Source organism: Electrophorus electricus, chromosome 9 (assembly GCF_041902795.1).
Source record: "Electrophorus electricus isolate QZ-2024a chromosome 9, ASM4190279v1, whole genome shotgun sequence".
Lineage (NCBI taxonomy): Eukaryota > Metazoa > Chordata > Actinopteri > Gymnotiformes > Gymnotidae > Electrophorus > Electrophorus electricus.
This window is the reverse complement of record NC_137505.1, coordinates 18,322,481-18,345,000: the sequence shown is the minus strand read 5'-3', so window position 1 is coordinate 18,345,000 and position 22,520 is coordinate 18,322,481. Positions and strand designations below refer to the sequence as shown.

General features: G+C 40.5%; 2 protein-coding genes and 2 long non-coding RNA genes across 5 annotated transcripts; 3 read left to right on the top strand and 1 right to left on the bottom strand.

Annotated features, from left to right (window-relative positions):
• Positions 1-507: 507 nt before the first annotated feature.
• Positions 508-2,859, top strand: LOC113572031 (uncharacterized). The gene is made up of 3 exons (XR_003410058.3): positions 508-609; positions 2,279-2,406; positions 2,555-2,859. It is a non-coding gene; the product is annotated as an uncharacterized LOC113572031 (long non-coding RNA).
• A 928-nt stretch (positions 2,860-3,787) lies between these two features.
• Positions 3,788-9,685, bottom strand: zic2a (zic family member 2 (odd-paired homolog, Drosophila), a). Of its 2 annotated transcripts, XM_035522879.2 has the most exons (4): positions 9,636-9,685; positions 6,427-7,109; positions 4,927-5,090; positions 3,788-4,782 (listed from the first exon to the last, which is right to left on the bottom strand). In XM_035522879.2, the coding sequence occupies exons 1-4, from the start codon at positions 9,668-9,670 to the stop codon at positions 4,588-4,590; spliced, it is 1,077 nt and encodes a 358-aa protein (XP_035378772.1). In that variant the 5' UTR covers positions 9,671-9,685; the 3' UTR covers positions 3,788-4,587. The 2 variants fall into 2 exon arrangements, with proteins under 2 accessions (XP_035378772.1, XP_026857164.1); XM_027001363.3 differs by lacking the exon at positions 9,636-9,685 and having other exon boundaries at positions 6,427-7,677.
• On the top strand, positions 8,039-10,147 carry LOC113572084 (uncharacterized). Its single transcript, XR_004775615.2, has 4 exons — positions 8,039-8,391; positions 9,216-9,293; positions 9,456-9,589; positions 9,955-10,147. It is a non-coding gene; the product is annotated as an uncharacterized LOC113572084 (long non-coding RNA).
• A 2,157-nt stretch (positions 10,148-12,304) lies between these two features.
• On the top strand, positions 12,305-16,829 carry zic5 (Zic family zinc finger 5). Its single transcript, XM_027001362.3, has 2 exons — positions 12,305-13,505; positions 15,128-16,829. Exons 1-2 carry the CDS (start codon positions 12,464-12,466, stop codon positions 15,571-15,573), a joined length of 1,488 nt encoding a protein of 495 aa, XP_026857163.2. The 5' UTR covers positions 12,305-12,463; the 3' UTR covers positions 15,574-16,829.
• The last annotated feature ends 5,691 nt before the right edge of the window (positions 16,830-22,520 follow it).

Genomic DNA, 22,520 nt, shown 5'->3' with positions numbered 1-22,520 from the left:
GTTATGGACGTTTATAAGCAAAAAGAAACATCAAAACTGAGTAAAAGGTACCCAGCTGTCACATGGGAAATGAAGTAGTGTATTATCACCTTACATTGATTGTTTCTTATTTAATTGATTGTTTGTTTATTTGCTTGCTTGCTTCATATTGCATATATGTTTATTTTACCACAAACTCGAATGGGTATCACTAAAATAGCAGCGAGATAACTCAACAAGAAACTCTCGAACCTGTCCCCAGTGATTTCTAATCTGTTGTTCAAGATGACAGTAAGCATGTTTATTTAAAAGACGAGCCACATTCGTTTGTTTCTTGACAAATTTCGTTAGAGTTACACATACACGGAAATAATTCTGTATCGTAAGAGAGATGGACGGCCTAACGGGTATTCTGTATCCGTGCTCCTCACTGAGACTCTGCTGCAGAACACTGTGGCTGAAGCGCACTTGAGCGTAAAAGCAGCGGGTTACCGGAGGTCACGGCTAAACAGACTTACTGCGTAGGCCGATCGCATCATTTTCAAAGCACAGACCACGTCTTGTTCTTACGTTTGCTAATTTTTTATTACTGTACTGTATTTTTGTGTGTAATTTATTACTGCGGCTGAGGTAAGAATTAATTTCATATTTTAATTGTACACTGTGTACCGGTGTGTATGTGTGTGTGTGTGTCCTGCGAGTTTGTGTGTTTGTGTGAAAGAGATATTTCCATGTACAACGGACTACCCTTTTTCTTGTTTATACCTAGCTGTGTGTATTAAAATTGTATCATATTTATTATTTAATTCTCTGTTTATGTCGTAACATTTAGACTCCAAAAGATATTCATGCATAATTTATAATTAAGATTACACTCTGACAACTAATAAAGCTGAACCTTGTATTTGTTACAATGTTCTAAGCTCTAAAATTAGTGGTGCCAGGCCAGGCAGCGGTTGGGGGGGGGGGGGGGGGGGGGTTGTTTGGTTTTTTTTGTTTTGTTTTATTTTGTTTTGTTTTGTTTTTGCATAGCCATTTATTCAATCCAAATATTTATATATTATGTTTACGCGGTTACTAAGAAAATGGCAGAATTCGCCATTTCCCCATGGTACGAGCTGGTATGATGACGTATTAGATGCTGAAGATCCATAATTTGTCAATTTGCTGGGTTCACGTCCAAACAGGCAAAGATATATAACTTTAAAAAAAAACAAAAAAACAAAAAAAAAACAGTCCTAAAAACGCAATACAGCGTCACAAACGCTTTTTACTCTTAAATACATCTACAATTTTTAAAATACCTTCATTATGAGCTACGAGGAGGTATCCCCCCTATACAGATTTGAGATCACGTTCTGTGAGCACATTATAGAGTGATCATTTTGTGGTGGTGGTATGGGTAATTGTGAGGTGGGGGGTGGGGGGCTCTTCACATGGACGTATGCGCATATTCTTGCAGGTGTGGATGTAATCGGTGGAAAATTAAGCCATTAATTACTCTAATGATTAGGAACATATCCTCCATATCCGGTACAGGTCCACTTAACATTTATGTTCCCAAGCACATTCTAAACATAATATAGGGATAATTATAGAAAAGAAAAACATGTTCTGTATATTGTGCGCAGTTAAATCTGTTCTTCAAAATCATATCACTTTGTAATTAAACGAAAACCTACGTACATATGCGTGCGTGCGTGTGCTTGCGTGCGTGCGTGCGTGCGTGCGTGCATGCGTGTGCTTCGTGACGCATCGTGATAAATGTACTGTGGCTGTGTGTATCCTACTGTAGCGCACTGCTTATGGAAGGTACGCTTGCTCTAATGTACTATACAAGGAGACCAGTTTGTTCTCGAGTAATCCACGTAAACAGAATTCAACAATATGGTCTCCGCGTAATGAAAAAATTAACGGAGACGACCACTAACAAAATACCTTATTTATCCATACTATAAAAACACACGGTCATTTTATATTTCTTTGTAACTGTATTTATAACATTAGATTTATAACATATGTGTATATAAAGCATTACAAAGTGATGTGATTAATAAAAATTATGAATAATAATTCTGTTAGATTACAATAACGGTTAGATTACCCTTCAAAATCTTGTTCAGATAAGATCAACATGTTTTCAAAAGCACGATAAAGCTACAGCATACAGTTGTGGCGCGTGAAGAGTTGTATTTCTGCATCCACATCTTTCTGCGCGGATCAATAACAGAGCAGCATGCTACGAGAAGGAAACTGCATCGACGCCCTGCGTGAGACTGACCTTTCACTCTCTCTACAGGTCATACGATTCTCTCCCAAACAGGTCAACACATAATCCAGTCAAGACAGCTATAGTAAAAGGTGGCTGGCCTGCAACGTGTAGGTTCCCCGCTCAAATAGAGAATGCATGTGCTTCTCTCATTTCAGGTGAGTAAAACTGTAAGATTTAATTCATCGTGACAAAAAGGGATTTCACTGTACCAACAGCCACTTGCTGTTAATGCGTCGTCAGGTGGGCTACCTGGAAGGGAGTTGGCATGCTATACCGTTATATGATATATTTATATCTGTATAGGCCGGTCACCTGATGCCCCCTACACCAGTAGCTGTGGTTTCTCAGAAATTCAACGGATGGCATTTGTCGTGATTTCGCTGCAGGGAAACACCCAACCCCGTCCTTTGCCGGCATAAATATACATCTCATCGTGGTAGAGCTCTGTGCTACTGGTTATAGACACAGCCTGTGTCCTTGTGTTTGATGGTGAGCAAATTCTGTCAATATTTTGAAAGGTCGTGTTTTCATACCAGGCAGAGTTCTGTTCAAAAACTGTTCAGTTTGCGGAGATATCAGTGATGTGATGTTTGCTAAGAGGCCTAGTAAATCACTTTCAACCACGTTTGCGTTGCACGTCATTCCAAAAAAAATTGCTGTATCGAACTGAGGAAGCACTCGAGTTAAGCGAGCAACTCGTTTGCACATTTGCTTCATTGAATAACTACTTACTTTGCCATTGAACAACCACTTATATGTGTGCGCCTAAGCTTCGGCTATGCAAATCCTGAAGTATTGAATTATATCCCGATTCCTCGTAAGAATCAGCATTTTCAGGTATAAACAGCGAATTACAGAAATTCACAATCTTGCTTTTCACCTGCAAGTGCGTGAGCAAGGGGCGGGTGTGTTTCCAGTAGAGGGTAGCGCGTATTGCGTTTTAGTAGGCCTGTTTGTTTAAAAGGGCGCCTTAACGCCCTGCAAAGTTTAGTCAAGTTCAAGTTCATGGACACTTGGAATCAAACTACGTTTGTTCACAACCGCAAAGGTAAGGATGTGACCCCATCCAGTCTTCAAAATTCCAGAAATTGTCCGGTGGGGGGAGGGGGGATGACTACGTCATTTTTTATAGCTTTAACAGGTTCGTGCTCATCCAAATAGACAAACGTGCGCTGATAGATAGATTCTTACCAATATAAACGGTAACAACGGTGAAACAGCCACGACGGCGAGCTTTCTATTCCTGGAAGCACATAAAGTATGTTGTTACGTTTTTGACATGGATTGATTTATTTTAGAACAGGGTGGGGTTTGGGGAAACTAAGTATTCTCTCACAAGCTTGTATTCGTCGAGGTTGAGAAAACACTGTAAACGAAGTCGCAAAATTTATATGCGATTTATAAGTATAGTAATAGTTCTAGGCTACTATGATAAATTTGACCAAATAGCAAAATAGCCACAAATCGCTTGAGTAAACCAAACGGAGCCCAAATGTAATGTCCAAAGGCAAAACAGGAAGAAAAGAGCACAGGAAATTATAAACAGTTTAACACTTGCACCACATTTTATTATATTTGTATGCAGTAAAATTTTTTATCACAATAATGGAGAAAACACCTCTTAAACTTTCAACAAAAACACATAACAAAACACCTGCCCTCAGCTCATAATTGTACATATTTATAGTAAAGAAACATTCTTTATAAATATTGTTTCATCTGTAGCAAGTAAATACCATAATTTAATTACAAATGGATAAATATGGCATTCGATATTTACAAAAGGAAGGGTGTGGTTACAGAAAATTTAACGGCACGACGTTTATTTTCCTCACAATCTTCCAAATATATTTCACAATTCAAACTTGCAAAGCACAAAACATCACAAGTTAAGCCCAGCAAACTAAAATGTACATTCACAAGCAAATATTGTGTCTGTCTTCGTAAAGTGTAGACTTTGGCACTCTTTCCAGTTAATAGATGTTTACGTACAATCAATTTGCCTTAATGGGATCACAATATTTATTACCATAATACAACTTTTATCGTAATATGTGCACTAAAAAGTCCGGTTAGAGAAATACCTACCATTGAAGCAACATCTATACACCAAAAACTGACAAAATCTATTACAACCATTGGGAAAGAGGCGTATATTATTTACAAAATATGCAGTGCATCTTGTGCACATTTCTTCGGTTGATGTGGATGACTCCTGGTGGGATAGCGCATAATATTGTAGTTCGGTTTTGTATAGATTCAGTTGTGTAAGTCTTATTTGGACTCCGTTTTTTAGGAGTTGTGTGTGAAGTTATTGTTTCTGGACTGACACAGTCCTAAACATACCACTCGCTGAAATTGGACGACAGGGTGCCGTGTCCGTTGGAGTTGTGCACCGCTGACGAAGGCGACAGATTGTTGTTGCTTTGGGTCTCAGTGGAGGGGGACACCAGACCGGGGGGCGTAGACGACTCGTATCCGGAGCTGGCTGCCGGCGACGAGTCGGACGCTGACGGTGATGATTCGTGAACCTGAAAAAAAAGCATCATTTAGTGCCATGCAAGGACCAGAGCAAAGCCCGAACGGAATCTAAGGTTTGTATGAAGGTTTACAGCTTGTACATCACAGCAATGACAGTATCACAGACCCGAAACTTTTACACATTTTAGAATTACCTTCATGTGCTTTCGAAGAGAGCTGGGGTGGGTGTATGACTTGTCACACATTTTGCAAAGATACGGTTTGTCTGAAGTGTGAACGTGCATGTGTTTCTTTCGATCACTGCTGTTCGCAAAGCGTCTGTCGCAGCCTTCAAATTCACACTGAAATGGTTTTTCCCCTGGAGGAAAAAAACATGGAGAAGATTGATTTGATTAGATAAGTGCTATGTATTAAATGCCTGGCTATATCAAAAGTAACATATAAATGAATTAAATAATAAGTTAATTCAGCGCCAAACAATATGTGCCAAGAAGCGGTTTGTCATATAATTAGACTATGTCAAATGCTATAGTGTGTCTATAAACCAATACAAACGTGTTTTTATAACTTATTTTAAACTTAGATGTGGATAATTATATTTAAACGCATAAACTCAGGGTGTTTGCCTTCATGCTACTAATGAGAGGGGTACCAGCCCCTTATCCCAACTAGACCAATTAATAGCAACGTTGTTGAAATAAAGTCACATTATTTATGACTGCAAATGTAAAAATGCTTAGCTTGTTAACAGCTTAGATTGTTAACATAAATCTGTGCGGCAATTAATATATATATATATTAAGCACTGCTTATTTTGTCTTCATTTCTCGAAATAGATAGATCACAATGCCATGGACTATGGAAAAGCTAACAAATATCCAGAGTTTCCCCATATTTAGAAACCATAAAAATGTGTATAACACGACCCACTAAAGCTCGATACAACCGTGTATTCTAACAGGAAATCGGTTCAGATCCTCCCAGTGACTTGTCTGACACGTCGCAACAAACATACTATTAACGAAAACAATAGGCCTTCAAACCACATCCACAGAAAAGTGAAAATTCGGCACAAATGTAAAAAAAAAATCATTTTCAGGGATCACTCTGCGGGCGTTTTCAAAAAAAGAAAAGAAAGAAAAGAAAGAAAAAAAAAAAACCTTAACAGATTCACTCAACTGAAAGTCAAAATACTGACGTAGCCAGCTCATTGCGCGAGCATTGGTCCGCGCGGACATTAAACCGGTTGAAGGGATTTACTGCACCTCTGCGCACGCGATGCGCTAACGGGACGGAGCCCTTGTGTCGCCTTTGACCCGTTTAAAGTTTATGAAGCACAAACCCTCGACATCCTGTTACATCATTTAGCGCACTGATGAAAAACACCACTTTTATCCGGAACAGGACCGGCCACGGTCGCTTCCCGGCGTGAAAGCAGGGTGGCCGTTATCTTCAGTAGACTCGTTTTAAAAATCTAAATCTGCTAAGACCCCCAATCTAAACCTCGACTTTAACTGTCTAATACGCGCCAACTCCCAATGCACATAATTAAACTATTTTAAATAGCACCATTTCCATGACAAAATTAGTGAAAATTTAATCACTTTTAAACCGACAAATAATGAAAGCAACGGTTCATCTTTGCTTCACATCGACGTAACGAACACAACCATAAATGAATTAATCGTAATTACCTGTGTGTGTTCTCTTGTGAATCTTCAAATTCTCTGAGCGTGCGAAGACTTTCCCGCAGCCAGGGAAAGGGCAGGGGAAAGGTTTCTCTCCCGTGTGCACGCGGATGTGATTGACCAGTTTGTATTTAGCTTTAAATGGTTTGCTTTCCCGGGGACAGTCTTCCCAAAAGCAGACGTGGTTGCTCTGCTCTGGTCCACCGACGTGCTCGACTGAGACGTGGGTGACCAACTCGTGCATTGTGCTAAAAGTTTTATTGCAACTCTTCTTGGGGTTGCTCAGTTGCTCCGGATCAATCCACTTACAGATGAGTTCTTGTTTGATGCACTGCTGCCTCATGTAACGAAAGAAGGCACCCGGGTGGTGGTGATGAGCTGCCATGTTCATCCCCATGTTCATATTCATAGAGCTGTACTGGTTGTGCAGTTGGGCAGCTGAGTAGGGGTCGGTCCTAGGGCTGGAGACCTGGTGGTACTGATCTGACCGCCCGAAAACCTCACCCGGTAGTCCAAGTCGCATCTGCCCGTTGAGTACGTTTGGAGATCCGTGGGACCCATGCTGATCGTGAATCCCAGGGAACAGAATGTGGCCTTGACTGTCTGCGTGGGAATGATGAAGAGACCCCGCAGTGGGGCCGAAGATGGCATGCTGGCTGCTCGCCGGGGACGATTCTCCGAAACCTCGGCTGCGAAAGAGAAAGTCCCGTGTTGAGTTAAACGGCGAACTCGCGTACGACGTGACATGAGCCGCGTGCGCGCCCAACGCCGCGGCGGGATAACCGGGTGCTTGAGAAGTGAATGCAGAACTCTGTCCGGGAGAAAGATCGTGGTTCAGTTTAAAAGCGCCCATGTGCGCCGTATCTACGAAGCTGTTTTGCGCTAAACTCAAGTCTCTTTCCTGCATATCGCTTGCTGTGTGATGCCTTGCAAATGTTCCAACTCCCAGCCCAGGGAACTGGTGACCAGCGTCCAGTAACATTATTTCGCAATTAAAATAAATTTAGCTTGAAGCAATGTACAGTATACAACGGCCTAGATTGATGTAATATAAGCAACAAAAATAAAATGCAATAAGCTACGGAAGTATTAACTTCCAGATTTTAAAACACGACATGAGGTGAACTTCTAGGCTCTGATCCGCTCACATGAAGAAAAAAAAAAAACAGAAGCTTTCTTACTCGGCTCGTCTGTTTTCTTGCGGATAACTTGTAACTCAAAATCCCAGTAAAAGGAAGGAAAAAGATTCCTTGCGTCTTTCCGTTCAAAATGAGTCGGTGTTGTGGTTTTCGAATCAAACGAAAGAAAAAAAAAACACGACTGAATATCTTACTGCGTCTTCTGTAAACGCACCTCGAGGTCTTGAAGCATCTCGAATTGGAATGTTTATTTCTTTCGCTCGTCTGTGTTTATCTCGGAGGGTCTCTCTTTCTCAGTGGACTGGCACTACGTCCTCTTACGCCCCCTTTAACTGGAGCCCGGTTATTCATTTGACGCAGCCTCATTGGCTACCGGGCCTCATCAATCCCATATGTCCCTCCAATCCTAGGTACTCTTTCGGCGACTAATAGCCCATCGCCATTTTCCAACGACAATTACCGCCTACTTTTCTCGGTGAGTCTTTTCTGAGGACAGACAGAAAGAAAGGAAACTAATATAGGCTTCTATTGTTTTATTAGACTCCGATAGCGTTTATAACGTCAAAAGCAATGTATGATCGAGAGTAGAGTGTGCGTAATAGACTGCATTGTCATATGTTGGAGTTGCTTGCACCACCGGGAGTAAAATGTTAAAATCGTTTGCATGCTCATTTATATAATTATTTACTAGAACCAAAGGAGATTTTGGTTATAGGCAAATCTAATTAATGCATAGCACAAAACTGTAATCCAACATTCTGGCAATACTGCAATAACTTGCTACAATCACGTAAAACCGATCATTCGCAGTGGGCCATGGCTCATTTTATACGTAAGTATCCGTACAGTAACAGCCATCATGTAGATTAGTTGGTATAAATATATCGTTTGCTTTAGGCCTGTTATAACGGTAGCTCACGTACAATATGCACGGAGTCTTTTACGGCTGCGCTGACACGTTGAATTAAGACTGTTGCGAGTATTGTCACTACTGAAAGGTAATAAAAATAAATACGCATACGCATAGATAGACAGGACAAGTAATTCTGAAATCTTCATCAGCGTTATTACAACTGCATATATAGACTACGTTAGTGGTCCCTAGGTAACTATTATTTCATTTAATAGACAACTGATAGTGTTGTAGATACCATTTTCTCTAATAGCTTTAATAACGCGGGACCATAAGAAAAAAAAAACTTTAAAAATACACAAGTAATTGCACGGATTATATGCTCTACCGTAATAGAATTCATTAAATTAACCAGGGCATCAAATGTGTTTGAAAGCCAATTTTCTAGTTAAAATGGTAGACCAAAATGATCGTATTCATACTTTTAACCAAACGCGCACAAACCACAATTGCATTTACATGGAATACCAAAAGCAGTAACTGCATTTCAAAAATGTGTTTTCTTTAATACATGACGTCATACATCGATTGTGTACATCTTCTGTCAGCGTAGTATTTTTAAGTAAATCATATGCCTTTTGCAGGCAGAATTAACTATCACTGTCGCGTTCTGTATTCACTGACACTACCAAACGCTTCTTCCAAATTAAGTCACGACACTTCTCGACTAGTGATATCTTGAGTATGGGTAAGAACGCTACTAAGAGGTTCAATATGCATAAACACTTTATGGTTGTATTTAGGATTAAAGACTCCCACACAGCGCAAAATACCAGTCGTACCGTTCAGCTTACTTACTCATCGAACCCATGTTCCACAAGGTACTGTTCCAACACCCTACAAACTTTCTCTTCTCTCCCCGTGCCTCCTAACACGTATAAAAGAAGTATAAAACTTTGGGAATTGTACGCGCCTGATCTCAAAGCCACGAGTGGTGAACGTTATGTACCATTCTTGCAAGACTATTCCTACCCTCTCCGCAGGAAACACAGGATCCGTTCCAAGTTCAAAGTCACGTCTGCGGACCCCTCTAAGAAGTTCTTTATTTCTCAAGAAAACCACAAAACCTTTCACCTTGTCATGGGCAGGGAAAAGAAGAAAAATAACGAAGGACAAGGTATTTGGCTCGGGGCACGTGGCTAGCCTAGAGTTAATTCCCTTACCTTTGCCGGGGAGAAAGGAAAGTTCTAAAACGCATAGCGAATAAAAATTAAACAAAACAGTGATTAAACTCCAACCAACACCGTGGCTTGTGTAGTCCTATAGGCTAGATCAGAGCAACTTCGTTTGCCGTCTAACGGTGTGTACAGTGCAGTTCCATAACAGTTTGCCATAAGCATTTACCTCTTACTGTGATGAGGGGAAAATGTCACTAGTGAAAACGCGGATTGATCATGGCAGGAAGCCTTCAGCCACAACAACAGGGTATTTGTCTCAGATTTGACGTTATCAATATGTTGACTTATTGTTGTTTACTTTCAGTGACCTTGGGTTTTTGAAGGGTGTTTGACCTTCGACCTGTGAAGACCACATATGCTGCCCCATGAACATACTGTTTAAGGAGTACAACCGTTAAAACAAATCCCCTCTGTGTAAAAGTTTTCATATAGTGAAAATGTTGTCAGTAAACAAACAGTATTAAATTTTAAATAGTCCATTCTTGGTGTAGCTAATTTTATTTTCAGGCTTATTCAAAAAGCATATATATATATATATATATATATATATATATATATATATATATATGTGTGTGTGTGTGTGTGTGTGTGTGTGTGTGTGTGTGTGTGTGTGTGTGTGTATATTCTTGAATATATATAATTTTGAGGTTTTGGAAACATATACAGCAACTACCAGTGGAACCACAGTATCAAGTTAAATGGTGCGCGCTGACTTTATTATTTCTTTATACTTGTCAAGATAATTGTTGCTCAGTAATGATGAGCAGACAGACGATGACGCAGCAGTCGGTGTACGTTATTATCCTGTGCAATATATCGGACCTCTGACACTGATAAAATGTATGACTGAATAGAGGAAATGACAAGATATCTACATCTTTAAAACAGCTAACACAGTCTTAAGCGTATAACGACTAAAAACGTTTGCTGCAAAATAATTTGATAATATTGATAATATTACATTTTAATGACTAATAATAAATTAATTGTATTTTAGTTTCGTTTGTATGTAAATCTAAATGTTAAACCAATTGGCTTAAAATAATTTAAATATTAAGAAAAACTCACTAGTGTTAAATTAACCCATATGGTGTACATTTACCAGAGATGTAGTTTAATTGTTCACAAATGTTCGTGTGCTTATTCAGTGTCTGATTTTAAGACAAAAACAATATTCATTTTAAAGTGTCACCACATGGAATCGTGAGATCTACAAGGAAAAAGTCTTGACATAGGATAGGTAACCAAAGTCCTAGCCATAATTCTATCCTGCCTACCAACATTAATCACTTTTAAAGATGATTTTGAATGAAGACATTAAATCGATGACAGATACATGTCCTGCTGTGTTTAACAGAAACCTTAAAAGGGCGTGGACTTGTATCATAAAGTTCGAGATACACACCCACACACGCATACGCACACACTCGCACGCGCGCGAGCGCGCGCACACACCCACACATGAGCACACGCACACGGAGAGAGAGTGAGAGAGAGAGAGAGAGAGAGAGAGAGAGAGAGAGAGAGAGAGAGAGATGATACAATATGTATAAAATATCTGGAAATTTGACTTTCTCCAGAGAATAAACCATTTTACTGTTACGTTATTTTACCGCTTGTAGAATATGGTTAATTATGGTTAAAATTTAGAGAATGTTAAATATTTCTGCTCTTAAAGGGGCTAAATGTTTCAATTGTTATGACTGTTTTAATGTACTTAATATATTTGTTTATTTAAGGGTTAATTGATTTACAAGAAAGCAGGGAATACATGTTTATTACATTATGATTGGGCTAAATGTTAGATATAATTAAATTAGAAAAAAAATATTTTCTTTATTTATCTGTTATTTATCTAGTATATTTGGTATTCTTCTTTTATCATTGAATCATTGACTACATTGATTGCTTTTTTATCATACAGATACACTTATTAGTACATCAAAGCGCAATGATTTTGGTGACGAATTACAAATATATAAATGAAATCCTTATTGTACTTTAAATAAAAGAAAACCTGGCAGCTTTGGTTATGTTTGTGTTGTTCACGTTTTTGTATAGCAAATTTGTAGTGATGAAATAGTATTTAGCCTAGTCTCATTACAAAAGAGATAAGAATGTGAAATGTCTAGAGATAATGGCTAAAATGTTAAATATAGCCAAGTTCCGTTATTACTGCGGTGGTGAACAAAGAGTTGTGTTTAACCTTTTTATATAAAAGGTTCAGATTAAATATCAGATAAAGTGTAATTTAACACTATTTCTATTTCCGAGTACAATCGTCGGTGTAGCGAAAGAAATCATTTGTACGTAAATGCTTGAAAGTTAAAATGCGTCCAAAGAATGTGAATATATATATATATATATATGAAAAAGTCCATTTGTATTTGTGCTTAAAAAAACGTTTATCCACATGTGCATGTCCAGGTAAACAGAGCCTATAAACAAATTTGCCTCTAAGTTTGCGACTACAACTTTTTTTGAGTCAACAGCGATGAAGAGAGTGAGGGGGCGGAACCCCGCTGAGCTTATGCGCTGAAAGACAGCCAATCGCTTCGTTCTCTTAACTGCCAGTCACCAAAATCTGTCCAATACCCGCAGTGCCATTTCTAAACTGTATTCCCCACTGTGTCCTCCAACTGTTGTATGTTCTGCCAATCGCTTGAGGACAGAGTGGGAAAAGGAGCAAGCAGAGTTAGAGGCAGGACAAAAGAAGTTATATAGACGGCTTTATACGTATATTTTAATGTTTTAAAAGGCGTGTAGTGGGGAAAAAAAACAATAGCAGTGAGTGTGGACATGACAGCGTAGTTATGGAGCCCCCTTTGAGCAAGAGGAATTCGGCGATAAGATTAGCGGATTTGGCAGCGACTCAACCCCTTCCTCATCAGAATATGACAGGCTTCCCAGGGATAGGGGGGCATCACCCTCACTCCCACCATGCCCACCTCCACCCTGGGGAGATGGGCAACGACCCCGGAGTGGCTCTCACTCCACTCGGACCCGAGCACATGGCACAGACAAATGCTCTCAAACTTAGTCCATCTCAGCACATTCAAAGCCACCCCGAAGCCCAGACCGCGGCATCTTTCACTTCTTCTCAGACCACAGTTGGTTTCCCCGTGGCTCACCCCCACTCAGGCTACGCAACCAGCAGGGACTTTATCCTCAGGAGAGAGCTCTCAGCCTCTGCTATGCATGCACTTGGCGACCAGCATAGTTCCGCCTCCTCCCCTCATCACCATGGCATGTTCATTTCCCCAACAGGTGCTTACGGGCACACGGAAGGTGGTGCCCATCCACTTTTTGGTGGACTTCACGACCAAACGGCCCCGGGTGCTCATCACCATGCTCTCAACGGACAGATGCGCCTGGGTCTACCGGGGGACATCTACGGCAGGCCAGAACATTTCGGCCACAGGCCCGAACACTATGGACCTTCCTCACTCCACAGCTACAACTCCATGAACTTAAATGTGAACATCACTTCAGCTCCTCACGGAGCCACGGGGGCGTTTTTGAGATACATGAGGCAGCCCATCAAGCAAGAGTTAATCTGCAAATGGATTGACCAGGAGCAAACGTCGAAGAAACCGTGCTCCAAAACTTTCAGCACCATGCACGAGCTGGTGAACCATGTCACCGTGGAACACGTCGGGGGACCCGAGCAGAGCCACCACGTCTGCTTCTGGGAGGAATGTCCGCGCGAGGGCAAAGCGTTTAAAGCGAAGTATAAATTGATCAATCACATCCGAGTTCACACGGGAGAGAAGCCGTTTCCTTGTCCTTTTCCCGGTTGCGGAAAAGTGTTCGCCCGCTCGGAAAACCTTAAGATTCACAAGAGGACTCACACAGGTCAGTAAAACACAAATAAATAACTTGAGCGCGGGAAAAAAAAAAAGGTTATGAGGCAATAGCCATTTGTATTTCGGAAATAAAAGTCTGTGTTGTAGTCGTGAGTTGCCCGTGTGTATCACGTAAGTAAGGCTCATGACTTTAAACAGTTACCCATTCGTCCTGAACAAACTCTTTCTTTCGTGTCGTATTTTACGCGAGCCTATGTAGGAGAGCTGGTGAAAATATAGACTGTGCATTTGGTCATACGAGAATCTATACTGTAAACAGGATTTCCGTGCAGTGGTTTGTGGTGTGCCTAGCCGAGCAGGCTGCTTATTGACGGAGTCAGTTGTTTTCCCCCAGAACATCTAACCCAGGATGCCTGTGCTGCGCATTTTGGAATGTAACTCGACTTCCTCGACAATCTTGTGCTTTTGATGCATTCATCGACACATAGAGGAACCCTGCAACCCACTTTGTTTGAAACAAAGTAAACGGCTGAAGCACGAATGGGTTCTTATTTACTTTACGTCTACGCGTATCGCATGCATATAAGCCGTGAACTGCTTTCAGTTGTATCGTTAACCACGGCTGTTACGTGGGACTATTTTAAGGAAGGTTTGTTTTCGGCCCCAAGCCTATGAGTCAGTGCAGGCCAAATATACCAACGTTCGCCAAACGCGTGTTGTCCGTGTTGTCAACATAGTAGCCCACTGACAGAGCTTCTGTGGCTGAGCAGTATATGCAGAAAGTGCGCATTTATTTGGGCTTCTTTGCTGTTGTTTTTTTTTTTTAAGGCAGTCTTTATAAAGACAGCAGGCTTACTTTCCTTACTGTGTTTTCTCTATACTTGTGGGGAATTCTGGAAAGGAAACGAACAGCGTAAATATGTTCTTGTTTGGTGCCTACGGAAATAGTCAGGGCTACACCATAGTCCCGTTAAGCGGGCCCGCTGGGCCCGCCATGTTAGCCGAGGTTTTTATTGCTAATAACAAGCCTTGTAATCCTAACACGAATTGTATAATGTATGTGTGGAGTAGAGACGTCAGAGAGAGACATTTGTTCTGTTTTTCATCCTTTCTACGCTGGGAACACGTCCTTTGACGATTTTTGAGGTGCATATAGGCTACAATGTACCCAGGCCACATGTGAAAAACAAAAATAACATCTAATATGTATTATATGCTTGTGGTGTATCCTTGTAACATTCTTTGGCCCATAGTTTAAGTTTCGTACAGTTAAGAGCATATCCTATTGTGTTAACTGCAGTTAAAGTTTAGCTCAGTATTGCTGACTGTGCTGATATTTACATTGAAAAAAATAAATCCTGTTTCTGGTAAGTCCAGGTTAGTCACTGCCATAATACAAAGTAATGTGTCCCAGCTCGTGTGGTCGAGTAGCTCATGTGGTGTGTTATTGCATGTTTAGTTGGCTACTGTAGCCTCAGAAGATGTGTGCATGGCGTATAGGCCTTCATTTTAAATAAATAATTACTGAACATTTACTAATTGCTATTCTCATTTCCAAACATTATCCCCTGATTACCGGAGCACTGCATTACCATATGCCCGAGGGATCGCTAATGAATATGAATATTCAATTAATATTATTAAAATTATTCTGATTTTTTTCTTTTGCAGGTGAGAAGCCCTTCAAATGCGAGTTCGATGGCTGCGATAGAAAATTTGCCAATAGCAGCGACAGGAAGAAGCACTCCCATGTCCACACGAGTGACAAGCCTTACTACTGCAAAGTCAGAGGCTGTGACAAGTCCTACACGCACCCCAGCTCCTTACGGAAGCACATGAAGGTGCACTGCAAGTCTCCTCCACCCCCACCATCCAATTCGGGGGCAGCGTACCACTCGTCGTCCGCTTCGCTCGGCGACACCCTCTCACCGACCTCCGAGTCCCACAGGAACCGCTCCACGAACCTTTCGCCTCAGGTTACCAACCTCAACGAGTGGTACGTGTGCCAAGGGAGTGCCGTCCCCAACAATCTGCACACACCTTCCAGTGACGTGCCGACATCAGAATCTGATGACGAGGACTCTTTCAGACATTCGGACCCAAGGACAATGCTCTGATGTGAACGCCCAAGGAATATATTTATGTTGTACTGTCCCCCACTGTTTTTATAAAGGTGCTTGATGCACAGTAGCCTACTCCTAAGTGCACCAGGCTAGTGGAAAGACACAAAACAGCACAGAGGTTGTCAGACGGTGGAGAGCATCTGCCCTCAATAGCTACCCTTTGCCCTTAAGATGTGCGTAATGCTTTCATGTCAAATGTGTTCCCCCACACAGCATTACATTTTGATCAACACAGTCATAGCTGGCCATAACTACTGCAACTAAGTGGACTCGACGTTTTGGAAAACAAAGATTCAATGTCAGAGAGTTAACGGAGTGAAGCCTGATTGAAAGTCAGAATCATTTCATCAACAAAACACGGGATCATACAAAACGCTGATCATGAGCTGCAAGTTTCCGCATTCATGGTCCGGTCTTAGTTGATTAAGTCATATCCAGTCTATTATGTGACATCAACATTGTTTGTTTGAAACAATAAGAGTTAATTGATGTGTTTGTATCAATGAGTCAACGGTTTTATATAGCTTACCTTCCCCCCAGAGGTCTTTTATAGTGATGTACTGACGTCGAATGTCTGAGGGACAACTGTTCTTTCCAAGTGTTATGTAAACATTCCAAATGTTTTGCAGTGAGAATCATTTTCAAGTAGGCTTATCAGTTGTATCATGTCAGTGTCAAGGGAAAATTGTTTATTCTAAATATGTTTGAGTACTTGTTTATACAATAACTGTGGTTGGGGCAATTTTGTGATATTTAAGGACTATTTAAAACTATATTTTATGCAAAAGCCAATGTAACTCTGATTTAAGAGTATGAATATGTCCTTCGAGACCCTAAATAATGTAAAATTGACAGGCCTATTCCTGATTTGTAAAAAAGGCTAATAGTATTGATGCTTGTGAATGTTGTGGTACCGTCCCAACGAGTTTTGTACATTGTAATTTATTTGCTGGTATTAATGTTGGTCTGAAATTACAGATACACCAAAGAATAATATGATTAATTTTGGTGAAATGTAGTGATTTTTATGGTGTTATGTAAAAGCTTTTACTTGAATAGACTGTGTAATGTGAAAAATCCCTCGCATGCCCTGTGTAGTAACTGTGTCTTTCTGTTGAGGTGCATGGTGCCGTTGACTGTGGTGGGTGAGACGTGAAAAAGGATTGTGAAGATCTTTAATGTTTTTAATGTTTAATGACGAAATTGATATGTATAAATTTATGGACTTGAATAAAAAAACAGGACATGTATGTTTTTCTTTTTGTTAGACATTCAGTTTGATATCCTCGCATATCTTATTTTAAATCAAACAAGCACGTTAATTTATTACTACTAAAACGTATTAACGATAAATAACGATTATCAATACGCTATAAAAGTCGGAATGCAGTCTATTATGTCAATGGCAAAATATGATAGGCGATTTGCTATAGTTTATAAGACACGGGTATACAAGCATTAAAGAGACTTGAGTATAGATTGCTTAGTCTGTACAGATTACAGGAATAGAGTATAATTGTCTAGGAGTTAAATAAATGTTTGTTAAGTAAAATTTGCTCTTAAGTAACTAGCTATTCTTCGTTCCTAATGGGAAAGCCCATAACAGACCAGTAGTGTCGCTTATAAAAGGCGGGCAACACAGTCACCAACACACGAATCAGTCATGGGGAATGTAAAACACAAAGGATTTCTGACAATAAAGGGAAATTTTGTCCCTTGTCCAGAGTACAGAATCAAAATTGACCAACGCAAGTCCTGCATCACTTCAAAGCGATCTGCTTCAGAGCGGAAAGTCGGCCCACTTTGACGGTCTTCATGGTACGTTAGGATTTCTATGGCGATTGGCAACTGAGACGCTAACATTTGAATATGTCTTGTAGAAAAACCCCTAAACTGGGCATAAATAGGTGCTCATCAAAGAGAGCAGCTTGGCCCACGAATCCTGATATGGGCCGCAATTCTTATGTATTGCGTTTCCACTCAACTGTGACTAAAGACAAGCGAAACGCGGTTTTTATATTTGTACTTTTAAAGCGTCCTGTCTTATAGGCTATTTTATGTATCAGTTGAACTACAGAATCTCGAAATGAAAAAAAAAACCGCATTTGTAATGCTTTTCAAACAGCCCCGTGTTATTTAGCGCAAGTGGACAGGTACAAAACTGTAGTCGTCGGCGCCCTAACAAGACTGTGCCTTAGTTTAGCGCAACAGAAGGTGCGGAGCATTAAGAACGATGGCGTACGTTGCCTTTACGCACGTTGTTTCATAAATGGTGGGAAGTTCAAGTGCACCTTTAAAAAAGTCGGGACTCCTTCCTCCTTCGTGCACATTCGACGAAACACGGAAGCACCAAAATCAGCCCGGTTCAGCTAGAGACGCTCTATTAAGATACAGTTGCGCTGACCTTGGTTTCATGCCACGTTACCGTAGTCGATTTGCATTTCATCTGAATCTCTCATATTTTGTTCCCAACCCTTTTTAAATCCCAAGGGTATGTTCAGGTTTAATTTGAAACAAGCGCCGTCGCGATACCCATCTTTTGTGCACAATGTATTATTTGCCATGTAAAAGAACGATCTTTTATTTATTTAAAAAACAAGTGCCCTGTGAATGGGACAAAATAAACACGATGAAAAATAATCAAAGAGATAGTTCGCTCGGTGTGAAAGAGGGGAACTTCATAAAAGAGCTGAAGCAGTCACAGTTGAATGAGAGACGCTTTGAAGTAGAACTTATTATCTGAGGAATACTTTTCGGTTGTCCTAACGACGCTATTGAATCGAAAAGCTACTCCTTTGTCAACGATTTGTTCGCCTTTAGTGCCATGCCCGTGGAAATCACTTACATGGACTACCTTAACATGCAGCCTGCAAATCAGTAACTCTGTGAGTCAGACTTGTAGACGCCACTTTTCAAAAGACAAAGCAGAAGTCACTGTGAAAACGCAGCAAGATCTCTCCCATCTTGCCTTTATTAGACAGAATAATCACATCAGAGGAGCCTGTTTACTGCAGTCTAGTCAGATTTCACACCGTCTCCTTCACATTACATTTAACATGGACTCAAAGCGCCGAAGACATTTTGCACTTTTTTAAACCAAAATATCGGGGTAATTCCAAATAGAACGATATGTCTTTGCGCGGTGCCACATCATTAATTAATTCGTCGAAAAAAATCGTTTTCTTACAAAGGCCTACATTTAAGTGTAAGAAACGAAAACAGGCATAACGTTAAAAACAAATATAACCTGAACTTTTTATTTTGTTTCAATTTTAATGATTGGAAATAAATATGCAATTATTTTCATTTTTGTCGGTAAGATGATTCTTTTTCAATGGTTTATTGCGTGAAATCCTTCTTATTAAAGGCATCCATTTGAATTTTATATTTATGCATATGGCCCATACTTTAATTAGGGGGTGAAGGAAATGTAACGAGGAAGAAATTACGAGACTTCTGCATCACAAAGAGAAAATAGCTATTCTTCGTGTTCAGGCTTCAGTTTTTCATGATCGGGTGCATTTTTTGTTTGGGCAAGTTCTTATGCTGGTATAAAAAATTACACAAAGCATATCTTTGCTCATTAAAAATATCCCAAAAGGCAGGCCTATTTATTTTTGCATTTCATTTCTGTTGTATATCCCGTACCTTCGCCTGTTTTTGCAGATACGCTGTTATCCTATAACATTATTTTATGTTTAAAAGCACAAAACGGAAATGTCTTTAATTCTTACCATTTGATCGTGTAAGGGTGTGTTTTGTGGACATACTCATTGGTCCGATGCGTTTGGATGAATGTGACGGGTAACATTTTTCATAATACTCATAATTCTAATTGCAAATTTTCCTAAGAGTGGTTAAAAATATTAGGTTCGCTTTTTTTTTTTAAATCTACCACTTTAATCTCAAAAGGCAAGCTCAAGAAAACTGGACACATATGCGCTCTCCAGGCAGTCTGCCAAACTGTTCCAAGCACCCTACCTGCCGACTATCTTAAGTTTCCTGAATAAGTGAGAAAACACAATCCAGTTGCAGCTGTAGTCTACATGTTATCTGGTCAGCTTGGAGCATTAATCAAAACAACAAAAAAAATACTTTTCGGAACCGCAAACCTTTAATAGGATCTAACGTCGTCTGTACATAATACACTGTGAGTATACGTACGAGCTTGTCTCTTTAAATATCCATGCGGATTTTTAACACTCAAAGCGTGTTTTTAACTGTGGCGATTGTTTGTCTACGTGCCCCGTGTTAAGTGATTATTAGGAGGTGATGGTAACTAGATGAGGTAACTGCAGAAGTTTCAAGTTGCACAAGTTGTTGGATGTTTGGACTGAGAGCTCCGTGAGCGACGCGTTCTCTGTGAGCCCTATTTAGGCAGCTGTGAATTCACCTATTAGCCCCGATGTCTTTCCGAAAAGATTGGTAGAGTTAAACATCAGACAATGGGCTCTCCGGGGAGCCGCTCGCCTGACCTATACCCAGTTTTAATAGTTTCATAGGAACTTCATTAAATCAGTTACTCGGTGGGAACATTATAATTTATTTGTAATTAACTCTGAAAAGTTTGAACTACTGACATTTGTATGAATTTATTTGGCTGTTGCATGTTGCTTAGGAACTCAGATACCTGCGCACAGTTTAGCCTATTAAGAGCCTCGCGTACGCGCACATAGTTCGTTTAGACAAGTTTAAGATTCGACTCTGCTCTTGCACCTCTGAGATACTTCTTATTAGTGAGGTATGCACCATGCTCCGTGTGACCAAAACATGTCTTGTGGTTCTCAGCAAAAATAATGCCAGTCCTAAACTCGAAAACATGAATTAAGTCAATAGACTTGAAAACAATTGCGTTGATCCATATTTTTATAATTGTTCGGGGAACCGCAGACCACACCTTTGTACAAGAGTTCTTAGGACAGGAAAAATTTCAGAAAAGGCCTGAATGAAAAGATTGAGAAGAAAATGGCAAATTAATAAGCTGTGTAATGATGTGTAAATGCTTGGTTTAAATGCAGTGTTTACAAAATAAAGATGTATCCCATTAGACATATCAGATCCTGCTTCTGTAATCTCAGTGGTGTGAACGCTTCTAGTCTAGTCGTTCAGTTCTAATGGACGTTACAGATATGGAGCTCTGCGTAACCTGAACCCTTTTACTCTGTGGCAGTGTTTGGACATGCTTATCCAAAAAGGGCACTATTTAAAAAAGATGTGTCTTGTGTTCCAGAAACTATTCCTGGAACATGCAAACGTTAAGAAAACATTCAGCAGAAACAGCTTTTACAGCTGTCTTTGATTTTTTGATGGAACACAGGTTTGAAAAATCCATAATACATCTCATGAGCTAATCCACTGGAGACCTTACATCTAAATGAAATATCGTTCACTGTAAATATATTGATATATGTGGCAGTTAAAGTACTGACACCTTTTAACATATAGGAACAAGTAACTGCATACCGTCTTTTCTCTGTGTCTCAGTGTCTTCTCAAGTTGCACCATGGCTTAGCCCTTTTGGCCAAAGCACTTTGATACTGAAAACATATGAATCACCTCGCGTGTCTGCTGGAAAACGCGGACATGATATCTGGCCTCCCCACAACATCTGTGGGCCTCCAAACTTGGTGCACGTCCAAATGTGGGATCCACAGGACTGGGAGACTTTCCAAAGCACAGGGTGAGTAGAGCAAGGTCGTCCACGGACAAGTGCAGGAGCCAGCCCCCTCGTACCTGGCTTGACCGGCACGGACAGCATACGGCCGAAACCTCGGAGCAAAGCGAACGCCTCACCGCTCGCCTTGTGTTTGACAGGGCCTGCTTAAAAGGCTCTAAATGCAGGGATACACTTCCAATAGAAGCATGTTCCATCCAGGTGGTAAACGCTCCGCGGCATTTGTGCAGCCTTATCCTGGGAAAGGACGGCGTTTTCAAAATATGTCGCGTGTTCCAGGAGCCATATTGCATTTCCACTGCGCTATGCTTGTACTGCGCCCTGGAAATGTAAGGTAGTTTAAAATTCAGGTGCTCAGATATTAAAGGAAAAAGATCCCATTAGACTCTGTGTGGGTACCAGACCTCAGTATCTCTCTGTCAGTGATTTGTCTATGTATTGTGCATATAGACAATTTCCAGTTATAGAAACATTGCACACTTGTGGATCATGTTTATATAATGCATGTATGTGACTATGCATTCATGTGACTATGCATTCATTGCAAAGCTTTGTTAGAACGCATTGCAGGCCAAAGCCAGACACATGGCTTTTCTTAGTCGCATACCAAAATTTATTCTGGAATCACTACAATTTGCTTTCTTCAGTATTCAATTCAATATTTCATAAGAGTTTGTTTGTTTGCAGCCAGCAGTATTTAACATTTGACAGGCGATATAAAAAGAAGAGAATGATGATGAAGAAGAAGAAAATGTACGTCGACTACTAATAACTGTCCCCAGTTATTAATCATAGTGCAATCCATTGCCTTTCATGCAATATACTGTACTAACTATAGATTGTGAAAGGCCCTCTTTCTCAGAAACGATCATGCACACCACAGCAGTGATTCTCAAGGCACCTCTCATAGAGGAAAAGGTCAAGATTCAGTGTGAAGAATTCATTCCAGCACAGCTGGACCACAATAAAGTGCACGCACACACACACACACAAAGAGGCGGGGGGGGGGGGGGGTATAAAGTACATAAAGAGCACTGCAAAAGCAGGTAGAAGGTATGACCAGAAAAGTGTGATGAGAGAACAGACGGTGCAGTTAGGAGCCCCAATCAAGCCTTAATCATTTACATACTGCATCCTTCCCCACTCTGTGTCACGTGGCTGGGTCGGCACGCTGCTTGTTTTGTTTATTGCCGTTTTGCGGTGTATCATCCCTAAGCACCCCAATTCTCTGAATCCCAGCGTGCTAATCCTAGCATCTCACACAGAA